The 26,352-nt window shown below is 36.9% G+C and overlaps 2 protein-coding genes across 7 annotated transcripts; both read right to left on the bottom strand.

Moving 5' to 3' along the window:
* Positions 1-366: 366 nt before the first annotated feature.
* Positions 367-13,846, bottom strand: LOC107225445 (protein THEM6). 6 transcript variants are annotated; one of them, XM_015665922.2, is made up of 5 exons: positions 13,283-13,846; positions 9,568-9,924; positions 6,471-6,685; positions 3,085-3,276; positions 367-2,050 (listed from the first exon to the last, which is right to left on the bottom strand). In XM_015665922.2, the coding sequence occupies exons 2-5, from the start codon at positions 9,722-9,724 to the stop codon at positions 1,943-1,945; spliced, it is 672 nt and encodes a 223-aa protein (XP_015521408.1). In that variant the 5' UTR covers positions 9,725-9,924; positions 13,283-13,846; the 3' UTR covers positions 367-1,942. The 6 variants fall into 6 exon arrangements, with proteins under 6 accessions (XP_015521408.1, XP_046592896.1, XP_015521406.1 ...); XM_046736940.1 differs by having other exon boundaries at positions 9,568-9,919; XM_015665920.2 differs by lacking the exon at positions 13,283-13,846 and adding an exon at positions 10,723-11,290.
* A 1,639-nt stretch (positions 13,847-15,485) lies between these two features.
* LOC107225444 (probable tyrosyl-DNA phosphodiesterase) lies at positions 15,486-20,578 on the bottom strand. The gene is made up of 6 exons (XM_015665919.2): positions 20,393-20,578; positions 20,222-20,299; positions 18,127-19,288; positions 16,624-17,166; positions 16,105-16,306; positions 15,486-15,643 (listed from the first exon to the last, which is right to left on the bottom strand). Exons 1-6 carry the CDS (start codon positions 20,427-20,429, stop codon positions 15,503-15,505), a joined length of 2,163 nt encoding a protein of 720 aa, XP_015521405.1. The 5' UTR covers positions 20,430-20,578; the 3' UTR covers positions 15,486-15,502.
* Between the last annotated feature and the right edge of the window lie 5,774 nt (positions 20,579-26,352).

Below are 26,352 nucleotides of genomic sequence, written 5' to 3'. Positions count from 1 at the left end.
TTTAGTAAAACCTACCCCATGGATTGCGGGAAAATTCTCGTGCCTCACGATATTTGTCGAATTTTGTTTTTTTCTACATCAACTGGAACAGCTGGTTTCTCCAGATTGACATTATGCGTAAAAATAATGCTGTCGACTTCGATAATCATATCGTAGAAAAAAATTATAGTATTTGACTTTGGTTCGAAAACGTCCATCGGTTGGCTTTTTTATCACCTCAGCAGCTGAGCGAAAACGACTGACCGACGTCCTAAGTCTTCAACGTTATCTCCCTCTCAAAGGGTTGACTCTTATAAAAATTAGTAAAAAAATATTCATCCTCGGATTATAAGCATTGGGTTTTAAATTTAAATAATATTCATTCAATTTAGTTCTAAATCGTTATTTATTTGACTTCCGATTCGATCTGAATAAAGAATTTCAGTCGAGCGAAGCCTTGACAAAATTACCTGAGTAATGTTGATTTTGATTAGCAAATTTATAGGCTAAATGTTACCGTTTGAATATTAAATTCGGTTTCTGTCATTAGACAGAGAATTCAAATCGTACAGTAAGGATTACAAAGAACACAAGACTGAGACTAGAAGGGAGCGATTTGATCACTCCGACACTGGTTATTTTATAACTAATTTATACTCATTCCATGGAATTGCACTTTACCGTAAAAATGTTCAACGCAGCTTTTTCCCTAAAAGTAACGCGGGTATAAAAGATTAACCGCACACAACAAAATGGAACTTTTCTTTTTAAACACGCGTGCTGATCACATTCGAAGACAGATACGCCATTCCGTAAACGTCGAGAGACTTTTCAAACTTTCCTCCGTCGATTATTATCACAATACAAGTATTTCCGCTTTCATTGAGAAATCGATCGGCGTATCCAATACAAGTATGACTCGTTCCATCTCAAATTCGAATCGCCCAGGAAGGCCGAGATCAAAATTTCAAATTACTTAAATAAAAGGCATATAATTTTTTAGTAAAACTTAATAACACCCGTAATCTTATTTTGGTCCAAAAAAGTTTGGCTCTAATGTACAGATATCACCATTTTCTTGCCTTTTTTTTACAAAAATTTTTATTCACATATTTCACGAATGTACTCTTTTTGAAAGCTTATAAATTTTCAACCAATGGACGGAATATGCTAACGAATTTTTTTTTTTTTCAAAATGCTGCCGTTCGGAGTTTAGGGAGATCAATCTATAACTGCTAGAGCTATTTATCACAGTGAAAATTAAAGAACGAAATACAAGAACAATTTTCGGCAATCACACATTTTTCATTCACAATTGGCCAGTTTTTTTTTTCTCGGATATTCTTCAAAAATTAGGTATCCTAGAAAACTTTTTCTATAAAAACTCGTCATTTATGTAAACAGAATCGAAGTACACGTACGCTATCGGCAACACGATGCCTGTAGATGAGAGCCACGACTTAATCAATTAAATACTGGTAAAAGTGAATTTCGCAAATATGTAGAAAACAGGTTCTTTTCGAAAAAAAGTCGTTTCATAAATCAAAAAATTTCAAGGCGGTACAGTTAAGCCGTATTTTTTGAAGTGATATAAAAAATGATGTAAAAAAATGATGCATATTTTCAAAGCCATTTTTTATATATATATATTTTTTTTTTGACCTTTCTGCGCAATCTGATACGGAACGAGTCACATCTTACATGAGTAATTCCTATACAAAGTTATTATAAGGATAAAAAGTTTATCGATACTTTTTTATCCACATCAATAGATTTCGTTTGGGTCCGCTTCTTCTTTTTCTCGTCCTTCGTTTTTTTTCGTTTTTTTTTTTTTTCCTTCGTTCTCACGCTTCAAAGGCTAAAAATGAGTCGCCTTTCGCATTCATGGTTCTTAAACCACAGTCGTTTCGTAGCAATTCGCCGGCGTGACGTCGTTCACAACGGAAACTCCGGCATCCCTTTGTCAGCAGCGAGGGGGTTCTGGCGTCGGGCGCAAGCTCGCCGAAGAAATTTCGTTACTTTCCAACCACAAGGCAACTTCCGGTGGAATTTCCGGTCTCACGTGTGGTGCCTGAAAATCAATACGCCGCTTGTTAAATGACGATATATCGCATACTGCAGAATAGCTATGCAAATTTGATCCTTTATTTGACAAGTTTTTACAACATTTTTTGAAATCGAATATAGAAATCACAATTACTTAAAACTGATGTTGAGTATCCAAAAATATGCCTGTTTAAGCGTAATCACGCCTTTCGTGTAAAAGGAACAACAAAAGTGAGAAAGGACGACCTTTATCTCAATCTCAAATTAGTTGTTTCAAGATTTTCGAACAATGAAGTTCACTTCAATAAGTTCCCTGATTGAACTCGAAAAGTTGGCAATGAATTTTCACGGATTTTTAAGTGATACAAAAACTTGTCCAAGAATAACAGGTTTCACAGGTTTATCCCGGAAACAGACATTACGGTCATATATTTTTTGCAGATTTGAGGCCTGTCTTAAGATTTTGTATTGTTCGAGAAATCCAAAAGCAGTAAATGAAGTTAAAAATATTAGATTACTTCTCCTCGCTTAAATGCGTCATAAAAAAAATGTCTGGTGTACTATCATTACAGAAGTTGTCACTTATAGAATTCCGAAAGATCCCACAACTAGTACGTTATAATTTTTTTTAATTTTTGCAATTCGAACACGACAGCGTATATCAAAAGCAATAATTTTTCCTCATTTCCAATTCTAGTAATGTAAAAGACTTTCCCTAATTTCTCAATCTATCCCAAGCGATAACCTGTTAAAATTCAAGTGAGTTTCATATTCGTTAATTCGTTCAACAAAAGTAGACGAGTCGCGTGACTCGGTTGATAAAGTTATAAACTCCTACTTACAGAAAAGTGTGGAAGGAATCATAAATAATATCTAATAATAAACCGAGTTCATACTCGGTTAATAGAAAAACATACAACAGTATTGCCGGACATCTTTTTCATCTTGATTTGCATCCTTATTTCTAACGCTTATTGCTCTTCAGCTGCGCCGTATCAGTTTCGTCTCTCTAGGAGCTCGAGGGCTGTTTGACGAAATAATGTTACAATATTAACGTACACTTGTCGGGGCAATTCCGGCCTCCAGTCCTCCGTTCACTTTGCCTCCGCGATCAAGCAGCACCCCCATAACGGCTTCGGCACTGCACTCGAGTACCCGTTGACGGCAAATTGCGATAGCTCGAACAAATCCATCGCCGGAGCTGATGAACTTGTGTTCCATGAAAATAGACTTGTCGTCCCAGTAGATGATCTGAAAAATTAAAAGACACCTCGTTTTCAACATTTTCATGGAAGACCCTTGTTTATTTCGCACTTGCAAAGTGAAGAGCTTAAAAAAAATTCATTCGCAATTTCAGACGAGCTTTAATGTATAAAATTAAGTTGAACATTCAGGAATCGCTCTACGTATTCTTTCACGTAGCAACAATTCTCGTAAATGATGCAGAGAATTTAAATTTAACGATAACTAGATTACTACGATACACTAGATCGATATTAATATAGCTGGAATTGCTTTAAAAAACGTAGACTTAGATTGTTTTTTTTTTTTTTTTTTTACATCTACACGTCTATGCATTGCTATATTTCAATGCATTAACCCGTTGTAGCCCCTTGTGACATTTCTGTAACAAACTAAATAAGATCCTACAAAATCCATACGGAAGGTATTAATGACAAGTCCTTAAATGCTATTTATTTAAACTTTATGATTATGGGCTACAAGGGGTTAACTCCTCAAAAAATGCACAGTATCGATTACACGTATACCATCGAGGTAAACAAGTTGCGTGCTTCGAAGCAAACGTTTGAAAAATATGTAAAAACGCTGAAAAAATTTCGTCACCAGTATTGCCAACCGTTAAATAATTAGAAAATATCCAAGCAGTTTGTACAAGAAGTAGGCCAATTGATCAATGAAACACCATAAATAGATAGGCGTGTACAAAAGGAGTGAGTTAGACTGCTGAACGTTTAAATGCAAGTCGTAACTTTGGCACAAGTCATGTCTTGAGCTATGTACGATCTATCAGGATGCTATTCAAAATCATGCATATAGTCCAATCGAACCAATATCACGGGACGAATAGCAATGGGAAAGTCGTGTGACCAAGGTTTTTTTATATTCTTTTTAATGGCCAGCGAGGCCTTGAGAGAGCAGATTCCGTAGCAAGAATGGTTCCTGCTCATTGTTTGCTGGAGTCAGTTGCGCATGCAGGAAATGATGATTGAAACTGAGGTGACTAACGGCCGCTTTCAGACGATAACACTACCGAGAGACGGTTATCCGTTTGACGCAAGAATCCATTCGCGTAATCTGACTTCGCAGTTCCGGAATTTAGTAAGGTGTGCAAGCAGTTGGAGCAAATATACGACTCAGTACAAATTTCGCGTTTGTCTGGATAAGATTTGTTGTACAGGATTTCACAAACCTTATTCAAATGCGACAGGCGGATTCGTGTCCAAGTCAAAGAATGTGATTCATTTCATCAGCAGCGAACTTACTTTCGGTACCAGGCTTGAATGATATTGAAAAGAGTGTCGTTTCAAAAAAGTATTTCAGGTGCAAAATGATAAACAAACTTTTTAGGAAGTGCCATGTCGGGAAATCGCGATCGTTTTTTTCTGAAACATCCTAGCGTTACAAATTATACGATTCGTGGATCTTCTATGTATCTGTTTTATAACTTTTACATCTCTGTTCTGTAACTCTGATGAGTCTAACATATGGGTCATAGCCGCCTATGGTGGAAATTGTGTAGTTCCTGTAGAGGTCATTCACGCTCCGGGTGTTATAACTGTGATTTTCTTTGAATCAAGGTAATGTCAATTCTACGTGACGGCTACAAAATTTTGTTCACTGGTTGGCGTAATGAAATGCGGACAGCTTTTTGGCACACGAGCATGACACAGAGAGGTGACACACGGATATGTCTCACACCGGAAACACGGTACAGGAAACTTTAAACCTCAGCGGGCGGTTCAATGGAACACATTTTGGTATACGCCATTTTAGTGCACAAGGAAAATAACCGATAACTTTACGACGTGAAATATATTGACGATGAATTTACGATTGGATTGATGCATGAACTTAGTCGTTACATAGTAATACGACACACAAGAGAATGACGACCGGCTTTTAAGCCTACAGCCGAATTATGGCACAGAAATTTTTGACTTACTGCACGAATTGTGAAAAACCATCATAATTCTGCTTACAAAATTATTCACAATGCATGAAACGATGGAAAGTATCTGATTCTTGCCTATTTTGATTCATCAGAGACGTTATGGCACAGATCATTTTGAAACCGTGATCAGTTATGTGCAATTGAATTTTTTCCACCTGCTGGATCAACCGGTGCATCAAAGTAGGAATTTCGGGCGATGATTATTGCAGTGGGTCACAATTCGTGTGAGTCACAAAGATGTTTGTAATAGTTTTCGTGTACAGGTAATAGGCATACTTGTCTTATGCCATTGGAGCGTGTCTTATTGGCATTCTACTTACAAATACGTAATATTTGTATCATCGTAAGGCTTTTTTTACGTATTCAGAGAGCTTTGAGCTTCTAGGTTTTTACAGAGTAGGTCTGTGCGGTTAACGGATTCATCGCAAGCTTCACTTAATCATTCTCTCAACTAAACGATTAATTGTACAAGTCTATTGCAGGGCTTAGTGCGGTTGGAGAGAAAGCTGATAACGCCCAAAACCAATCTCCGTTCTAATAGGGCTAGATAGCAAACCTGTTATAATTACTAAACCAACACGCACAGATTGTATTGATCCCTGATGATAAAGGACTTATTGCTTACTGAGCACACATTGTCACGTCATTTTAATCTGATACGATTCAGGGATCACGAATTGCACGACGTCAATCCGCTGAAAACCCCGACAAATTTCAAAAATACACAAACATTGATTTTTAATTATATTCATACGCACAAAACTGACGAGTATCGACAATAATACATAAGCTGCGTTGCAAATACTCAGTCTACATTTATGTGAAATAATGAAATAGATAAGTCAGAGGAGTTATCGTCGCGGAAAAGGTGCACGCAAAATGATGCCACCAAAAATATGAATTTCTATTAATCAAAAACTTGTAAGAAACGTAATTCAATTTCTGTACGCCTATTCGAGCGATAAACTTGCGATAAGAGTAAAATAAGTATCGATGTTCATTTCCAATAAAATATAATGAAAAACAGGTAACGAATATTTTCAATTCAATGTGAGGAGTAGTAAAAGAGTCATTTTCATTGATCATCGTTTACGAGAAATTATAATATCAGCGATGCTAGAATCTATGGCTCTAAAATCCAGAGCCGAATGGTCTATCTGGTCTATCATCACAGAATAGATATAGACATAGATTTCGGCAAGACAAGCAATATCCACAACACGTTAAAAATAATAAAACATGGAGTATTCACCTTTGATGTAATTTTGTAAACGGAAAACGGCCTGAGAAATCTCCTGTAGCGAATGGTGGCTGCACCCTGAACGACTCCGGATCCCTGTGCTCTTATTTCGCGATAGAGATTAGTCCTTTCGTAGAAGTCAACTCTGGCGAAGTCGAGCTCTCGTAGATAACGAGCGTTGTTCATATGATAAAGAAGCGTGTCTATGTCGGTGGTTATACAAACTCCTGAAAAGAAATAGAGAAAATATAGAGTAATACCAATTGCAGTGTGAAAAGGGCTGTACATATTCGTTGTTACGGTTTGTCAGTGATACCTACAAGTGATTGAGATTGATGTTTTGGAATTGGAAAGCATTTTTCAATCCATTTACCGCATGCCAGATTACCAGTTTATCAGACTGTTCTATGAACTGATAAAAAGTCGTCCATAGAAGAAAATTGAAGAAAATAAATTTTCAAAGTGTGACATAATAAAATATTCATGGAATGAAAAGTTGCAAGTGACCACTGTGTGGAATATTTATTTATCAAGAGCACCTAAAATAGTTTTTCATATTTACAAAATTATTTTTATACTACACAAACGATGATAATTTCAAGGGTTTGGTAATTTGCTTTTGACCATTCGAAACTTTAGAAAAATACTTTACTTCATCCTCAAGAATGCTGAATTCGAAAAACATTGGTACGGATAAGCTTGACCAACGATTGGCATCTTTTTGTTTGACATGGCCGAAAATTTTTCGTAGTACATGTTAATTACCCAATTTCCGACAAACGTATTTTGATGATGGTTTCGAGAATTGAAATAGATTAGAATCAATGCTCAGATATTTGTTTAGTGCTTCGATGCCTAAGATAGAATCCAACTAATCGAGGGTATAAATATCAATCGATTCGTGCGTAATAATATCTGGCCACAAAACATCTGAAACCGATAAATAATTTTCTGCAAGTACAAACTTATTTAGGCATGTGACCGGAGGATTTTCAGTGTAATTTTAATATTATTTCGTGTGTGTGGATTAAGTTTAAAAGTTCAAAGATTGACGTAGTCGAACCGCATGGTCTCATTTTCTGCGCTGACGGATGCTTGAGAAATTAATTGATTTTATTTCCATTGAATTTATTGTGGTTCTTCATTACAGTAAGATTCTACAAGGTAACATGTTTATCCAGAAGCCTTACAAAAAAGTAATTAGCGAACAGTTCCGTCGCTCATGTAATGTGCGACTTTCAAGCTCAAAGCACTAGAGCGATGGCTGCCTAATAATTGCAGCAAACAATATTTGCATAACGTTATTGCCGTTTTTTTTTTAACTATCATTAATACGCAACCGGGCTTAGCGTCTTTCGTCTCGGTTTTTCGATACGAAAAGGATGACACAAGTCTAACGACTGATTAAAACCATTCTCTGCATGTAAAACTTCAGTAATTCAATCCTACGTTAAAGTGTTCGAACCGTCATACCGAGAGAAGTGTTTAGTTAAAATAACTTTATTTCAAGTAGAAATTTCATGATAAATACCGAACATGGTTGGCCAACCATATCGGCACTGACTACCCCCATGTGTATGAAAAGCACAACATATTCAGAGCAGACCATAGTCTTAATCATAGTTAGTCATAGTTTCTGATACATTTGAATGGTGGGATTGTTCAAAGATCGCTTCTCTCAGTGTCCAAGTATTTTCATAACTCGTCTTTCGCGTGAAAGAAACATTTCTCCCAATTACTTACCGACAACGAGAAGTGAATCACTGCAGATGGAAGCCGTTAAAGCATCGCCGCACGGATTCTTTCCATGTGCGATCGCTATTCTCGGTCAGTCATTCACTTTCATCGATCGTACTGAGAACGTTATACACCGAGCGAATAGGCATACAGGGCATGTGAATCGGCGATCGGAATTCTTAGCGTAGGAAAGTTGCGTTTCGATCTATCAACAAACCGGTGAAGTAGCTTGCAATACGACCACCTCTCCCGTGCCCATGGCGACATATACCTCCCATCTATTATAAAATAGTTGTTGCTTCATCGCGTTCTCCCATATGTCTGACAACTGACTCATATTTTGCAAAGATAATTTTAAAAATCGCTCATTGTGCAGCTTGTAAGGATGTTTGCGGAGATAAGAACAACCGAATGGAAACTGGAAATGTTTACTCACTTACACGATTATTTATTTTTATACGGTTCTGGATATTACGTGGGTGGCCTCCGATTCTCGGCTACCAGGTCACGGTCTGCGAGCGAAGGGAGTCACGTAAGGTTTCCAGATTTGGATTAAGAATTGGGTACTTTCTCGAAGTGGACGTTGGTTGGGAAACACGGTTGATTGTGAATGGAAATATTTCAAATCTCAACATGTCGAATTTTGGCTACAGGGGAAATTAGATTGCCGTATTGCCGGTGGTGATGAATGAACGATTCGACGTTCTTCATCCATGCTGCGCAGGAGAAAAGATATTCGGATTGCTTGACGTTTGTAACATATTCCAAACGTTGGGTCGTATCATTTAAATATTAAGAAACCAATAATTAAACATTCCATTATTGACCGAGATATCGTAGAACGTAACAGCGAAACGAATTGGCTGCGAGATTTCGGTCCGAGAGAAGCAGCGATTCGCGAAATTAGATCTCAGAAGACGTACGGTGATAATTATACTTGAAAGAAAAATCTACAAATCCTGGAATATTGATTTTGATGCGTAAAATTTTCAGGATTTCAACGGTGTAAGTTATATTGATTTTTATTGTGAACAGTTCTCCGTAAATATAAACCATTGGTTTCCAGAGTTTTTCAGGTGGATCACTCACTGCCTAACCTTGAAATCTTGCATAACTCTTGTCAGATATTTAACGAAGTAAAGTACATAAGTAAGTCGTACTGCGAAACTACGAAACTCAAGTTGATTTCAGAGATCTTTCAAGCATACCGATGATGGATAATTATGGATGGTCATTAGGTTCAAAATACCAGGATACATATCCCTCATCGTCACTATAGTCTGGGATTTTCACACGACAGTTACCAGTGCCTTAAGTATGAGAAAATTTTTTTACTTCGTCTTCGAATGGCTTTATGCGTAAAAATGCGTACCGTAAACCGATGTTTCGTCGAGGATGTGAACTTGCTTCTTGCAGAATCTCGCCAAGAGCACTGTCAGGCACATGCGCAGAAAGTAGTGCACCTCGAGGAAGACGTAGAAGAGGACGACGACGCCAAGGACACCGGCCAGGACGCAGCAAGCTATCATAATGTCAACTGTCTTTGATGTCCCTTTGATTATCCTCTGATCAGCTGCTGCGGGGCGAGAACTTTTATCCTCCTTCAACCCTCCTGCAGGAATGATCTCCAGGTGCGTAAGGGCGAGCGAGATATTGATTCGTTGTCGGCCCTCTTTCCGCCTTTACTTTTCGTCAATAATTCGGTCCGCGACGGCGTCATCGCCCTGTACTGCAAAGAATGCAAAATAATGCGTCTTTTTTATCAATCCCATTGATTAATCCGTGCTTGCAAGTAGGTGGCAATAGATTAATGAACTAAAATTGTTAGGAAAAATATGTTCACATAAGACACAGAGAAAATCTTCGCCTGATGGAAAAGACATGGTTCTCTCTATATTTGTCTCCCCCTATCCCTCTCTCTCTCTCTCTCTCTAACTATGTCCAACTCTTTTCTTGTTTCGTTTATAAATTAATGCTAGCGAATATTGCGAAGAATGAGATAGCATATCGGATTTTAAATTTTTCATCGGCATATTTCATATTTTTTCTGAAGAATGACTCTTGTTATTCGTTATGACGGTATAGAACCCTTTTCAAAAATATCTACAAAGACGTAATAAAATTTTGAAGTACCTAATATTGACTCGAGGAACGACGTCAACAGATTTGAAGTACACAAGAATGTGGCATTGAATCCTTGTGCAATTTAAATCTGCAATTGAAATTGTCTACGCAGATGTTTACTTACCATTACATTTATACTCATTATTATTATACATATTGTTAGTGCCGCATTATTGGCGTACCAGACATAGTCTAGCCTATAACGACGTAGATGAAAGATGAATTTTCCCATAATTTATCTTTCCACTGCTTCATATCAATTTATTTATAAAATAATATTAACAGAATCTGACCAAGAAAGAGAAAGTGAGAGAGAGAGAGAGAAAATATGCGAATAAACAACTGAAACAAAGTCTGAATAAAACATTGAATTAAATTTAAGCTCGCACTAATAGTAACTAACCTTGTACTACAAGGCAAGATATTTCTCATTTATAACTTATCGTTGCCAATGCTTAAAGACAGCAAGATGAAAGAGGAAAGAATAATGCCAACGGAGTAAAAACGAATCTTTCAAACTGATTCGAATCACCCTTTCAAATGTCAACCACTGTAACAAATAATGTACGGATTTTTGAGCACCACACTTTTATCTCGCCACTGCGAACTCCTCGATCCAACTTTAAGGAGACCCAGTTCTTCTCTGCGATCACAACGAACAGGCAGCAAATCACTCGACACCACCGAACGACCGAGTAACGCTGCAGAGCAGCTGACGACCTGCGGACTGGTATCAACCTCGCGACGCCTGGCGTCGCTGGCATTTCCACCCCTTCCGGGAGAACTGCTATTATACCTCTGCGCCGAAGCTGGTTTCCCCCAATCGAGGCTTTTCGAGTATCGAGAGAGCCGCTCGCGTTAGAAGATCGCGCCTGTGCCTTATCGGTGGCTCTTATCACCTGTACGGTGATCGTGGTGTGGCCGCATTGCGAAACGGGAAAAGACCTTTCGAACAAACGAAATAAAGCATCCGCCGACTTTCCTCGACGAAATTTCATGCCGTCGTAGGAACAGATTGCGATGTATTTGGGTCTTTCTCTGTAAGTTGGCGAATTTGAACAGTCCCGTGCGGCCATGTCACGTTCATCTTTAAATTACAACGAATAAAAAGACACCGTTAGTTTTGTATTATAATATTGGTGTTGACTTTGCCCGTCAAAATTTGCATAATATAGTATATTTTTGTAAATATCTTTATATTATTTTCAAATCGCCTACAAGGGACGGTTTTCAACCCTTTGGGATACTTTTTAAATCATATTAGGACAAAAACTAAATCAAATCAAAATGTTATTATGAAAAAATATTGTGTATTATATAATACACTTTCAACGTCTTGTAGCGAAATCTTGGTAAATTGCAACAAACGGCAAATATTTTGTCTTATCACTCCAATCCTGAGTTCGGGACACGCCAGGGAACTGTTTTTGGAGGTGTTACAAAAATTATTATAAATGAATGAGTTAAAGTTTGGTGAAGAAGAAGAAGAAACTTTGTTCGATGTTTACTTGAAAAATTTTTTGCTAAAAAGTGCCTGAGACAGCGAGTTGCCTACTTACAGAGAAAAGTCCATTTATGACGTGAGCAATCCATAATTTCACTCTAGATTTCTTAGTGACTTTCAAATTCTCGGTGAGATCTAATTGATGATTAAAATTTCCACGTCGATCGTTTGAAATTTCATAATAGTTTCGTGATAGTTTTCCGCGCCGATTTATTAGGACAGATTTGTTACATCACGAGATGATGGCCAGCGACTTAGAACCGGTTGAATGATCCGAACGCACGGCGTTATCCGAAAGTTAACGCCAATCTTAATGACGCGAGTGCGGATTTTCACTGGAGAATTCTTTTATTGAGGGAAAACTGGTTTGTACGAACTTGTTACGAGTCTGTGTAGGTCACAGGTAGCGCAGTTGCAGCCGTTGCTCGATGTTGCTCGGAGCTGTTACATGTTATAACTATCACGTGGTTTCTTGGCGTACTATAATACATGCAATGGGTGTTTCTCCTGGAACATTCACATTTCGTTACGGAAAACGTGTAAATAAAATTTCATTATTTTTATTCATGCAATTTCAAGTGACATTCAGATTAAATTGATACAACGTAATCACCCTATTGGACAAACTGATTTTAGATTTTAGAGAACTTGTCATACTTTCTATATATGACACAGATTTTTTGAAATTTTTAAAACAGAAACGCTAAACGACTGTTATATTCAAGAACACGCTTTTTCACAATTAGTGAGTCGTTCACACGAAATATTATACATCTTTTTACACGTATCGAAATGTCAAAGATATTGCATCATTTCGTACCGCAGGAAATACCTCCGGTGAAAACCAGAGGATTGATGATTCAAACAATTTTTTACACAACGTAACATGCGAGGTTTTTCCCATTTCGAAACGTGGTAGTCAATTGGTGTCGAATAGTTACATTTAAACGGATACGCAGTAATATACTTTGAACGAAATTATGCAGTTGAAATATAGGAGCAGAGTAATGACTTGCTCGCGTGTGATTATTACGTAGTTGTTTCGTTCACCAATAACGTTGTACACTTGGACGTGGCTTTCAAGGAAAGTCGATGAAGCCTTCGAAATTTGTGCAGTGAATTTATCGATGTGTAAGTTACGGTCGCAAACAGAATTTGCTGAACGTGCAAATTCGAGTATTGAAACTCAGGCATGCAAATAATCGTTTCATTCCCTGACAATGATACTATTGATAATCTGTAGTGATTCTAATTATAAAACCTAGTAAAAAGTATTACTCATAATCGAAATGATTCGAAAACATGATTTCTATTACACACATGATTCAAATTTCTATTTTTGTCGTCGAAATATGTTCTACCTTATTCCAACTCGCTTTTTACATGATTTTTCCCTCTTACCTTTGGTATTATACACGCATCCATGTCTGTTTATTATTGCCATAATGCGGGAACTTACCGTGAACCTTGAATCAGAAGTAGAACTTCAGGAAACGCGGTAACGTTGTTCCTCTTCCTGTATCTCGTCGATTTATCGTTAGTCGTTGACACTTCAAGGTGTAGCAACAATCTACGAGCCTTATTCATTAAGCATATGTAACGACTAATTTTAATCCAAAACACCGATGGGTTTAAATTTTTTACCGCAGCACGATTTATTGCTACGGATGAATTTAGATCGTCACCGAATGATTTTCTACGTATTTAACTCGATATCTAAGATTTCTATTTTACTTAAGTACTTAAAACACTGAACACGGTCACTCGTTCGGTATAATTTTATTGTCCGAGAAGAATAAAAAAAAAAAAAAAAAAATCAGAAACAACTTTCTTACCAGGCAATGTCCTAATTTCCACAGAGACTATAATCGCTCTGGTACCGAATTTCACGAATTGCAGCACCGGTCCAATGGAATAGTTGTATCAAGGAACGATTTATCGGCGGTAGACATTGCGAAGCACGCACTTGCTCACATAGGAAACGAATATCATGACGATGGGCACTTGAGTCGGCGCTTGTTACGCACAGTTTGAAGGCAGAACATGCGCGAGGCCCGACTTACCTTGCCGCCTGGGATACTTTTGATCAGGAAATACTTTCCTACGAGCCGTTGGTCTTTCAATGAAAACGCACGATCCTCTGCGCGTTTATATGCCGCGGTAGTTTTGCACTTGGGAAATTTATATCCCTTACGTAATCGGCATCAAAATGATTTCGAGCTTAAAAAAAAAAGAAGAAGACGCCAAATACCGAAATCACCTTTAAAATGGAAAAATTAATCGTCAACCTTTGCCGTGATATCGGATAAAATTCCAAGCACGACCTCCTCGCACGTACACGTCGTCAAGTCGGATCTCGCTTTTCGTGTAGCGATAGCGAAACATCATTCCAAGAGCTAGTACTCGCCGACTACATTCAATTTCTGCGTTTTGTCGTCGATGTACTTGTTACTCGTTTCTAGAATCCAGCTCGACAATAATAAAAACAATAGTATAATATATGCTGGTTTAAGCGATTTAGAATAGCGTATATTGATATAAATATACTAGCATATTTTGTTTAATTATAAGCTCCAGGTATTCGTAGTGTATAAGAGACGAACTGCTGACAGTGCGAACTTTATCGTTTATATTACTCGTCCGTGAAACTTTGAGCAATGCTAGGAGGGTCAACTTTGATTTTTCACGTATTGTGCAGAGTTATCCTTATTGCACAGCAATTTTCAGTGGGTTCTCTTTTTCTCCCGATGGTTAATTTTTTTTTTTTATAAAAATAATATCACGCTAGATTCTATCAGTTCACTTTACCTTACAAAGAAATGACGTATAATTGTACCAAGTGAATTTATATCCATAAAGAAAATGTTTGCCTGTGATGTTTAAAAAGCTGAGAAAAATTCCGGCATTTCAAATCATTTGACACAGTATCATTGATATTAAAGAAAAATTATATTATGTACCGATACGTACATGTATATTCAGGCGGATCGATTAAAAACTTGGTTATCAATTGCGAGTTGTAAAATTATCCACGTGTACCGGGCTAAATTGTATATCACAAAGGATTGACAATGTATAATTTAACAATGAAATAATTTCTTCAATTCGCGGTAATTCCGTTTTTGGACATCTTCAATTGGATTCAATAAAAAGAATCTTAATCTCTTTGAAGTTTGGAAAGATGAGTAAAGTTAAAATGAACCCATGCTTCAACCCATGAAGCATGTAATACATGCATTTTATTTTCAATGCAAAACTAATCTGAAAATACTAGCTTCGAAGGTTATCTTGAAGCACAGGATTTGAAATAGTTTTGAGTTTATACTTACCGACTTGGTCAAATAACATTAGTTTTCGTTCTGAAAATTGTAGGTTTTACAAAGGAATATTTTAACCCGGAACTGTCATTTATGTTAAAAAATACAATATTCTATTTACTGGAATAATTGGAATAATACAACAGGATATGAAAAATGGGAATGCTTTGAGTAGAGAAATACTGCAATATACATTGGCTTGAAATATAAGAATGAAAAACGAATAAATAACGAAGTTTTATGTATACGTATTGTTCACTCTAAAAGACAGAACGTGCTAAATAATAGAATTGATCAATTCCGAAAGAAAGGGTAATACTCAGATCGAAATTATTACAAATCACGTAAAACTACAAATATTTTTATTCGTATCCTTTGAAAAATTCCATAACAAAGGGTTTATCCTGAGCCTCGTAACGGGTTAACGGAACGTCGTATGGAATTGGAAACCTCGGTGTACCGTCAGGCGTTTCCCGTTTGATATTAAAGACAGTGTTTCCAGTCTGAGAAGAATACGGATTATGATTGATTTACTAGCAGCTGTGGAATTTGAATTTTTTTTACAGACAAATTGAGGGGGCTAGGCGTGTAAAATGTTTTCAATAATAAATTGTTGAGAATATACCGAATTGATAACATTGAGATTGCGATTTTTGGGGGCAGTTCTTTCACTGCACCACAAGCGAGACATTGTTTACACATTTATTCAAACAATAGTTAGAGCAATTAGGTATCAAGATGTCGTAGCTTACAATTAGATGGAATGCTGTTGTAAGACTAGACGAAAAATTTGTATTTAATAGAACAAGTTCATGGATAGATCGCTTTTCGATTTGAATAATTTATTCGCACAACAGAACACTCTCGTTTTGCGTATTTTTGTAAAGCCTGGTCCCTTCGACACCGATTTCATAGCTTCAAGAGAACAATATCATATTCCTGTGTACAAAATACCGTAACTTACGACTAATTTCGGCACGAAGATAATTCCAGCTTCGTAGCTCATGATGTAATGATTTCCTCTTTTATGTCCCCATGCAGCCTTACTCAAATTAGCACTCGTCAGTACGAACCAGGGAATTTCAGTTTGATCTGGCGAAATTCTCGTGTAAGTTTTGATATGTGGAATCGCTCGGTCTCGCCGGGTATTGCTCGCCTTCCATTGGCTGCCGGAATAAATACATGAGACGTAAATGATGGATCAAAAATTTTTAACGAATCATGTGAAATCCCAACAAGGATACACTGGAGGCAATCAATCATATTTGTTGCAGTCTGTGAAATAAGAATTCAGCAATTGCCGCAAATCAGTAAAAATATCTCTTTCTGGATCTGGAATCTCTAGTTTTGAAAAACTGAATCAATAGCTTTAAGAGTAAATGTTGACAAAGATTGGGTCTGTATCTTTGGATTGAGAAGACACCAAGCTTTCAGGTAGTGAAATACATCTGTAACAGAACGAATCAAGAATCATTAAACTTACTAAAGATATGATTCCAGCCACTGTTGTTTCTGATGGGTTGTTAATCCGTAGGGTAAACAACAAGCACCTTTTCTCATGTCAAAGCTGTTTTTGTAGTTATTAATTGACGGATAGATGAACTGGAATCTTGGGTGACTTTTCAATCCCTGATTTTTTTCCCTGCACATGGCAGGTATGATTTCTTTAGACAGCCAACTCTCATAATTTGGTCCAAGGCTTCCGATGCTCGAGCACTGTGCAATTATCGGCCATTCGGGTGCATTTGGTGGCAAAGTAACGTGCTGGGATAAAATAGTTGACAGTTTTCTATGACCCCAAGCATTGTGTTCTGCGTCTTTGTGATTTCCTGGTACTGACGCAACAAAAAATACTTTAACATCTGAGAAATCAGCTTTCCTGATCGCCTGGACCCATTCGGTCAAATCAGGCAAATTGTACTTCTGCAAATAACGTTCAAAATCCTTTTTGAATCCTGTCGGCGATTCACCGTCACTAGTATTTGCAGAATCTGGCAGGCGAGGCAAGTGAGGCGATATCCAGACCCTAATTTAAACGAGTTGTATTAATTTTATGCCAGATTAAATTTCTGTCTATAGTTTTAATTAATTATTAAATGTAACGGGAGACCACAGTCCGTTCCCAACTTTTTGATTCCTTTTTGTTACTACTTCATCTAAAAATAACAACATGTGACCTGAGAATTGAAAACCACGCTCAGCTGCCGAATTTCATTCCGTCAGATTTCTCCTAATACGGGGTTGAAGTTAGTTACGTTAAGACGCAATGACTTTAAATGAATCAACATTCCAAGATATGAGTATTTTCTGCTTTATTACGTATCACTGAATTAAAAAAATCTTCAAATTGGAAACAACAATTTTTCATGATAATGCATCGTTTTCTTAACGTTATGAACCTCAGCCTCATCCCCTAATACCGTGAACCTTGTATTTTTTAAATATTTTACGTCCAAACTACTCAAATGCTTGATCTGCGGAATTAGAAGTGCCAAGTTTTGCTGAGTACATAAATTGCAACTTAGAGAGGTAGCAGAATTCTCAAGGCACAATCTTCAATATAAATATCTCACAATTCACTGTGATGACATTTTTAGATGAAAATACAATGAGACATCAAAGGAATTACATAAAAAAAATTACCTCGCACTCTATACCGCACGATTTTGTTTTATAATCAACAGATATAAGAACTTTAAAGGTGAGACGATTTTTTTAACTAGATATCTGTAGTATAAGATTCACTTAATAGGTATCATCAGTATATATAATATGGGATATTCTATGTTAGTCAAATTAGACTTACATCATATAAGTCAGAGTGAATAAAACAAATCCGTTTATGTCAACCATTTAGGTAAAATCAGGCGTTCTTACTCGCGTGAGTTCTCTATCAGCAGTAAAGATCGATTGTCCCTCTATATGGGTGTGCTAAAAAGTAGGAAACAAGACGCTGCGGTATCCCCCCGATTCTTAGCTGACTAACCCTTGAGTTCTATTCTCCCAATCATCGGAATAGAGATTCGCTGTGGAGACAACAACTCTGATTCCGTTGTTGCGGTACTTGAATACCATTAGCTTTGAATGATGACAACCGAACGTTGGCATTTTAATATGAATAGTTTTAATGTTTGGTGGTAATTTTTCCTGGTCTTCTCGTTCCCCGTAGAGTATGAGCATGTCCGACGATTGTCCGGCAAGTAAATATTGAGCACACAGCCATCCAGCATCGAGCATGAAATTTATCTGGAGGCTAGATACTATCTCACCTAGACTTCTGTCGAGAATCTCAGGGAATGTTAGGGAAAATTGTTGATCGTGAGTTTCCTTGCAATCCTCGACTCTTGTGAAGAATAAATGGTACGGCGCAGACAAGGCATATTTCAAAGCAAATTCCCCTGGCTCGACAATAGACATTTTTATCCCGCTGCTTCTTATCTTTTCTATAACCTTCAATCTCATTTCATTTCTCAATGCACTCGTGGTGCTACCAGCATAAGCTGTCATTAAATCTGGCTCCTGATCACCAAGCTGAGAATTTCCGTTACTTGTGCTCGCGCCACCAGCTTGCCCTCCAACTTTGTTACTACGATTCTCTATAGCTTGATGATTTTTAAATCTTTTAGAAGACTCTGAGTCTTGGTCAAAGTGTTCAGAGTTTCTTTTCAATCCCAATGTGCTCGTCATCTCGTTCCTGCTTTCCAATTTCTGTTTTTTAATTCTGTCAGCGAGTTTGCTCCATGTTTCATTGGACACGTCATCTTTGATTAAGCTCTTACTATCCGTGGCCATTGTTAAGTCGCTGGAATCGCTCGTTGATGGCTTTGAGAGCGAAATCGCTCGTTTGTCCATCTCTCGTAATTTTGCCTCACGCCTTTCAACGGCGATTTTTTTATTTCTGTCTATCTTATCTTTAAGGTCCTGGGGGATGCTATTTGTGAACTGAGGAATATTTCTTATGCTGTTTCTTTTATCCTCTATCGAGGTTTGCCCTGTCCCGATTTCATCATTCCTATCCCTTTCTTTCCTCAACACCATTTGGAGTATTTTTAACTGATCCAGCAGTGTCGATCTGTCACTACATTCAAAATCAAGTCGGGGAGGAACAGTTATCGTACCATCGAGTTGATCCATCACCAATTTTTCCACTGTAAATTTGAATAATATTGGTCAACTGGAGATGAATTACCGATGAACTAATTTTTAGTATATATGAGTAAGACGACAAGTATCAATTTTATCAGGGCATTACTGACAAAATAAATTAGGTCAATAAATAACACCAGTCAACACGATTTGTGGGCCTCGGTAACACATTTTATTTGTTTTACCTTAAAAGTAAAGAAAATCATTGTCATTTTTAAAAAATTTTGATGGTGTAACCAGAAGAAGAAGATTTCAAATTTTGTGTATGTATAACTAAATGGGCAAGTTTCTACGTTACTAGTATTAATCTAGTAGGTCATTTGAATACGAATCACTCTTTACACAGTTTCATTTATTCTTTCAAATTGGAAAATAAAACATTCATATTAGCAGCGAGCGTCGCGCAGCGTAGATAGCGGCCACAGTCCACGTATAGTTATCACCTCATACATGTCTTGTGGTTTCAGATAGCGTCAGAATATGATAATTTATCAAACCTGTAGTGTGAGTATAACAAAGGTCAAACTTCTTTGAAGAAATAAAAAACGAATAAAGTTTCATCCGCCGGGATTTTGAACCCAAGTTCACCAAATCCTTACACCAGAACCTTAGCTACTGCACCACCCGCTCACTTGGAGATGCGATACACCAGAAAATATTTATTTTGAGAGCCATGCCGTTCGCCAGCTGGCAACCACGCTGCCGTTTCAAGCCACGACCTGTCTAGATTCTTTGTTAAAGTTATTGAAAAGTTCGTTAGTTCAGCATGCATGAGCAGTGATAATAGACAGTGGCATTTCAAAATGACAAACTTAAAATTAAGTAGGTGACGGGTCTATTGTCGATGTAAATGTAACAAAATGCTTAGTGAAGAAAAAATTTAAGTCGACAAAATAAAACTACTATGCAGATTGTAACTAAATACGTATGCTTACGGTGCGGATGAGACATTTCGGTGAAGTGTATAGGATTTCTGCGATAACATTTTTCCTTGTACGGACAAACTTGTTTACCTGTAAAGACAAATTTAAAAAATAATCATAAACAGACATAACCTTCTTGACAGTAATTTAACGAATTAATAACATGCGTGCGGTAAAATTTACCGTCAGTACTGGTGCAATTTCCGGGATGAATGTTCATGATTGATAGGTGTATTATTCTTAATCAGTCGTCGATTTGTATTTCATATCGCTAAAGAAAACTTTTCGTACAGATTCCAATACCAGAGAGTAGAAAATACTAAACGTTGACCGGAGACTATAAACAGAGAGAAATCTCTATAAAGACAGAAATTCGTCGCGCGCTTGCGCTCTCTGCGGTGTTTCAGTGGCAGAGTTGAGAACTTACTGCAGAGCTTCAGAGGGTTACCGATCACGACATGACGTCGGTTGCAATAACCTTCCGAGTAACACAATCGTCGTAATGGTAAGACCAAGTCAATAATAAGCTTGTGCGTACTTACCGACTTATAACGTTACCGAATCGTCAGCGATTCAAGAAATTAATAATGAGAACCAATTTTATCCAAAATTCGTAGCAAGACAGTGATTTAATTAGAGTATAGGTACCCGAGAGAAGAATGTACATATAGATCATAAATAACAATAGATCAGATGTAATAATGATGCAGAGACCAACAAGTATATATGTATAATATATACGGCCATGTACGATATTAATATACGTGTTCCATTTACGATTAATACGTGATGCACACTATAAATTTTATAATTTTCCGGGAGACAAACTAGATTACCTACAATAATACGTCTATAATATGAAAATACAAGAATTATTCATTTCGAAATGGGATTCTATTCGACACGCGCTCGATGTATTCCATAACATCGATATTCATAATTATTCCAACAACTTTTCATTTGCTCTCTCGATCTTGAATTTTCGTAGGCATAGAATCGAAACGCTGTTTTAGCTAATCGCAAGTGAAGTACCTACGTTGGGTAGAGAAGCAGAATTGTTTTTCGAAAAGTGTTTGGATGGAAAATAATTCAGAGTAACTGTAATACATCACGGATTTGCTAATTTTGATCGAAATGAAATACATGCTCCGTATATGAGACAGTATTTAACGCAGTACCTTAATTTAAAGGCCTAAAAACGTGATTGTCGGCGATTTTTTTTTTTTTGATAGGGAGAGATAGAACGAAGCTTCTTGCAACGTCGAGTGTATTTCAACAAACATTTAAAAGGTACGAGCAATGATTTGTATCATGGTGAAACTCGATTTCCAGAACAAGCGCTCCGTAGTTATGGCTGTCCAGGTCCTTGATCTGATGACTTTTGACCTTCCGGACTAATTTTCAAGTTTACAAATTTGATTATTGAAACCGTCATGTTTTGTACCATCAAACCAATATATATGATTCAGATAACATTTTGGATAGGAAATAAAACCGAATGACCAGGATTAACAAATTGCAATTGGTGAGTGGTTGGCATTGTATACGTAGGAATACATGACAATAACGTCGTTCAATTAGAACTGTGCGTAATGTTTAAAATCTGTCAGCACTCAGCTGATTGTTCTGTGGTATTTTTTGACGAAATGTATTGACATAATATCACAATACGTTATACTTCCATGCATGTGCAATCGTGATTTGTGGTATTATATAGAAAAAATCTTACGAGCAGATTCGGTTTGCGTCACATGCACAAAGACAGTGTTCATTTTGTATACTGTGAAGCAGATATGATAATTTTTTTGGGAGTCCATCGTGCCCCAGTCTCCCCTACAACTATGTCATTTCGTAAAACACTGACAACGAGTAAGCGAGCGCACGAGCGCAAAAACCAGTTACACTAGGCATCCGACCCCGATCGAGCTTTAACGAGCGAGTGTTTTAAAACTAGTTATTTTCAATTCGCGCACCATTCTATTATCGATGTACCAAAATAATCCAAAAAACAATTATATCATAATAATTGTCGAGCTCAAACGTAAAAAGTAACGATTTTTACGAAAAAAAATTCTGAACGAAAATGAATGTGATTCAACGTTTTTTGATGAGTTTTTTAGTTAATCGATGATAAAAATACATATCAATTCAAAGTAACTAGTTTTTACATTTCAGACAAAAATTACGCACTCCATCTTTCCTGCCAGTTCGAGATTCGGCGAGGCGCTTCAATGGCCAGCTAATAACTTCGCCATTTTGCAACAATTGATGATAAGCAAATTTTTCTTGTACTGTCCAAATGTGAGTTAAAATACACTCGAAATTTTAAGAAGCTTCGTTAGTTATCTCCCCCCCCGCCCCAAAAAAAAAATAACCGACAATCAATGTTTCGCTTAAAAATTATCGTATTTGATTGATTAAAAAAAAAAAAAAAAGTGTACTTTTCCCGATCTTTCATATGGCAGCATTTAGAGAACCCGGTTTCCACTTTAAACCGACATGAAAGATGTTTTTTCTTTATTATCTGATTTTATTATTGACTTTCTTTCGGTGTTACTTAAATATTTAGCTATATAATTATTGATTGCTTACAGTTTTGAACCATTTGTATACGATAATAGTACGGAATGAATAATTAAAATCAACTATTTTCATGTAAACTAATAACAAAAAGCTACGTTACTATTTGTACACGGTGAGTTTAACATTTTTATAATATTTGATGAAGTAGGATCAGGATCGGGAGAAGGATCAGGAGTAGGAATAGGAGTAGGAGTACTTTCACCGTTTATACCGCGACATTATTCTAGTACGTATGGATGAGAAATTTAACAGTTCCATGAAAACTGTTACTCGTAACGTTGGAACTACTCTTCCACCTACTACGAAACTGACAGACAATCTTTGATATTGAAAAAAACATGGCGTGTAATAATTTCAGTCAATTCCGTTAGAGCGCTATTTTGTTACAGAAAATTTTCGTTGATTTTTCATTAAAACTATACTTTAACAGGGCACGAAAAATCGCACAAAATTATTTTTAGGAAGGCCGTAGGCCGATAAGCATATCGAATCGGCCCCAGAAGGGTCAGGCTCTTTATTTCAGGGAATGTTGGTACTATTGAGGTACTTTTATTCTGCAAGTTTCAGATCTCTATCCATTACTGTTTCTGAATAAATCGAAAAATACTGAAAATCAGGAAAAATTGTTATTCTCAGAAACTTATGAATCGATTGATTTGAATACCGGATATGTTTTAGGGGGTGATAGTATCTTCTGGGAAAAAAACAGCACCATAACATTACTGTTGCAGTGTCGCACTGGCTTTTATTATAAATCAACCGCTGGGCGTACGAACTGTGTGCAAAATGTAAAGAACGTGTTTCAAACGTGCGATTGGTGGGTTTATGAACTTCGAATCCTTGAATAAGATTTGTTAACTGCTAATAAATCTTCATTTGGGATAACATGGTGTGAAATTCCTTACAGTTAGTGCTAGTTTTTTGGTAATAGAAAAAAAAAATTTGTACTAATTCTCGCTTTATCTGCCATAATTTTAGAGTACATTTACAATAATAGACGTATTTTAGTGAGACGTTGATATTCTGTTCGCTTCGAATACTACAAAATTTCGATTGTAGTTGTAACAGCACACGTATTGATTTTCACATTAACGAACACGCTTTGTAACAGTTGAAAAATGATTCCCGAAAATAGACAACGAAATATATTTATTTGCTGTAACAAGACTCTTTTCTCAGTGCAGGGTATATAACGTGTAGAGTGCAGACACATGTAACACGTATGCAATAGTGAGGGCATCGTTAAAAGAGGGTCAAGTATTCATTATACTGGGTCGGTACCGTGAACCACCGCACATCAAACTAGCAAGAGTTTTGAGGAAGTACCACACTTCCGCCGAGAGTCAATTGTTGTTCTCACTTTCAGAAGAGACCCTGTGCAAGGCACAATGAAATTTTTCAACAACGGAACACCAAGGTCCCAGTTTCGAATTTTCAGCTCTAACGGTAACTTTGCTTTACATTAACGTAGCTTCGTAATTTTTGGCATATGCGATGAAGGTTAATTTTTGAGTAAGACTGCGTAGTTGGTTACACGTATCCGAGTTCATCGTTACCTACTTATCGTTAATCTTCTTCTACTCGGCAAACGATTGTTTTCATTTCTCCGCGTCTCGTCATCTCACCTCGTAACTGCAATCGTTGAAGTCGGATAGCTTTTCAAGTGTTTCAACACGTACCTGTAAGTTTTGCGAATTGTTCTCAAGTGTGCTTCGCTGCGTTGATTAGCGTTAGCTAGCTTTGAAGCGTCTCAATTTTGAGCTGCAGCACTAGCTTAGTATTCTACTGATCGTGGAACTATGCTTGCGAACTCTCTTAAGCTGAACATCGTTGTACATTCTGCAGCTCGTTCAACGGTCTTGACAGTTAAGAATAATCATTACTCACAAGGGCAGGATCATACGAATTTTCACGTTACTTTCAAGATCTTATAGAATAGATATGAATATACTTACGTTAAACTTTGGTCACTGGTAATAAAACTAATAGTTTTCTCAACGCCACCGCACAGTCTCGTTGCATCCTTCTCTGATTATTTTTTATTAGAAACTTTTCCCGTCGAACGATGAAAGGTTGCTCCCCAACTTGTCGCCACCACGCTGAACCTGATCCCGTAAAATTATGCTGAATTTAGAGAGCAAAAACATTTCGCGAGTAGCTCTAATTATGAAATGTTACCGTGAAAAGGAAGTGGGTACGTAGCTGGATACACATGGATATACATTCTGTAACCTTTTATAATCTAGTTGCCGTGGTAACGGCATGTGCCTAATATAACGTTCGAGTCTCTGCATACTTCATTCGCGGCGTATTCCTACTTCATCTCTGTAACTATAATCGCACCTCTGTTCGGTTCAAGTTCGATTTTAACTCAACAGCTTTCACCGCTTCTTACACAGAACAGTGTACTTCAACGACTTCGATTAAGTGAGCAATTGTTACCGAGTATCGTGCTAATCGTATGGTAGAACATTCGCCGAGCATACAATTTTGCTAAATGTAGCCAACGCCTGAACTATGGCGGACCGGTGATGACAAATGAGTAAAGTCGAACCTACTGAAAATTATTCTGTAATAAATCACATAATGTTATGACTAAAATTTGTACGTATATAAAATACATGCATTTTAAGATGTGAATACGACTTAACGCATAGCAAATCATATAAATAATCATGAAGTATAGATTTTAAAATAAGATACTTGACAAATCATAGGTTTCGGTATATGATTTGTTATGTATTGTATCTCCTAATCTATACTTCATTATTTATTACGTGATTTGTACTGCATGATAAAAAGCATTCAAATTTCAGTCATAAAGCAACTGGAAATACACGGTATGTTGGAACAATAAAAACAAAAGCATTCCTGACTAAATATGAATCCGAAAATTTGATACAATTCTCGGTCAGTTATCATTTTTAGACTGCTCATTTTCAGAATGCAGAATTTTTTTTGCCAACTTACTATAAAGTCTAAATTACGAACGATTAAATAAATTTTTCACCAAAGTTTGTCGGTTTTCACAATTATGAATGCGGATATTTCCGGTGCGATCAAAATCACCACTTCCGAAATGTTTTCAAAATTCGTATGTTTCGCTGCAGAATATTCGCTAATTTTTTAAACAAAATCGAAGGTGCGTTAATGAAAGTGATATCCAAGTAAGGAGAATAGATAGCGAGAGAAATGAATGTTTGTATATCGTGACAAAGGGATGTCAGAGTATTCTGTCATTTCTCGGTTTTCCTGTCAAAAATTTCGGAAACATTTCAACCACCCTCATTATACCGAACAAACTCATTCTTTCAATCAAATTAATTAAGTTATACGAATAATTTTTTCATTTCTAAATTGAAATAGTCAATCTATCTCAAATTTCATTAAAATTTTTTCAATCTCAATCACCGATCATTTCAATGAACATTCGTAATTTCTATTTCAAGAAAAAAATGTCATGGTATGTACGTACAAGGTGATCCAGCACTTTCATTCTATAGGCTAGCAATGTTTTCTTCCCAAGAATCCGTGACTGCGATGCTTTTTACTTCTGATGG

This window comes from Neodiprion lecontei, chromosome 4 (genome assembly GCF_021901455.1).
Source record: "Neodiprion lecontei isolate iyNeoLeco1 chromosome 4, iyNeoLeco1.1, whole genome shotgun sequence".
NCBI lineage: Eukaryota > Metazoa > Arthropoda > Insecta > Hymenoptera > Diprionidae > Neodiprion > Neodiprion lecontei.
The sequence above is the reverse complement of the archived record's forward strand: the minus strand, read 5'-3'. Positions and strand labels throughout refer to the sequence as shown.

What these genes read in the sequence shown, in the direction of transcription:
- LOC107225445 (XM_015665922.2), bottom strand. Translation starts at nt 9,724, where the DNA reads ATGATAGCTTGCTGCGTCCTGGCCGGTGTCCTTGGCGTCGTCGTCCTC. An exon ending in CGACGAAACATCGGTTTACG is followed by an intron (nt 6,686 to 9,567) that starts GTACGCATTTTT and finishes ATTTCTTTTCAG; the next exon opens with GAGTTTGTATAACCACCGAC. An exon ending in CCGGAATTGCCCCGACAAGT is followed by an intron (nt 2,051 to 3,084) that starts GTACGTTAATAT and finishes ATTGATTTTCAG; the next exon opens with GCACCACACGTGAGACCGGA.
- LOC107225444 (XM_015665919.2), bottom strand. Translation starts at nt 20,429, where the DNA reads ATGAACATTCATCCCGGAAATTGCACCAGTACTGACG. An exon ending in CGAAATGTCTCATCCGCACC is followed by an intron (nt 19,289 to 20,221) that starts GTAAGCATACGT and finishes TCAAATTTACAG; the next exon opens with TGGAAAAATTGGTGATGGAT. An exon ending in TCTTCGTGCCGAAATTAGTC is followed by an intron (nt 15,644 to 16,104) that starts GTAAGTTACGGT and finishes TATTCTTCTCAG; the next exon opens with ACTGGAAACACTGTCTTTAA.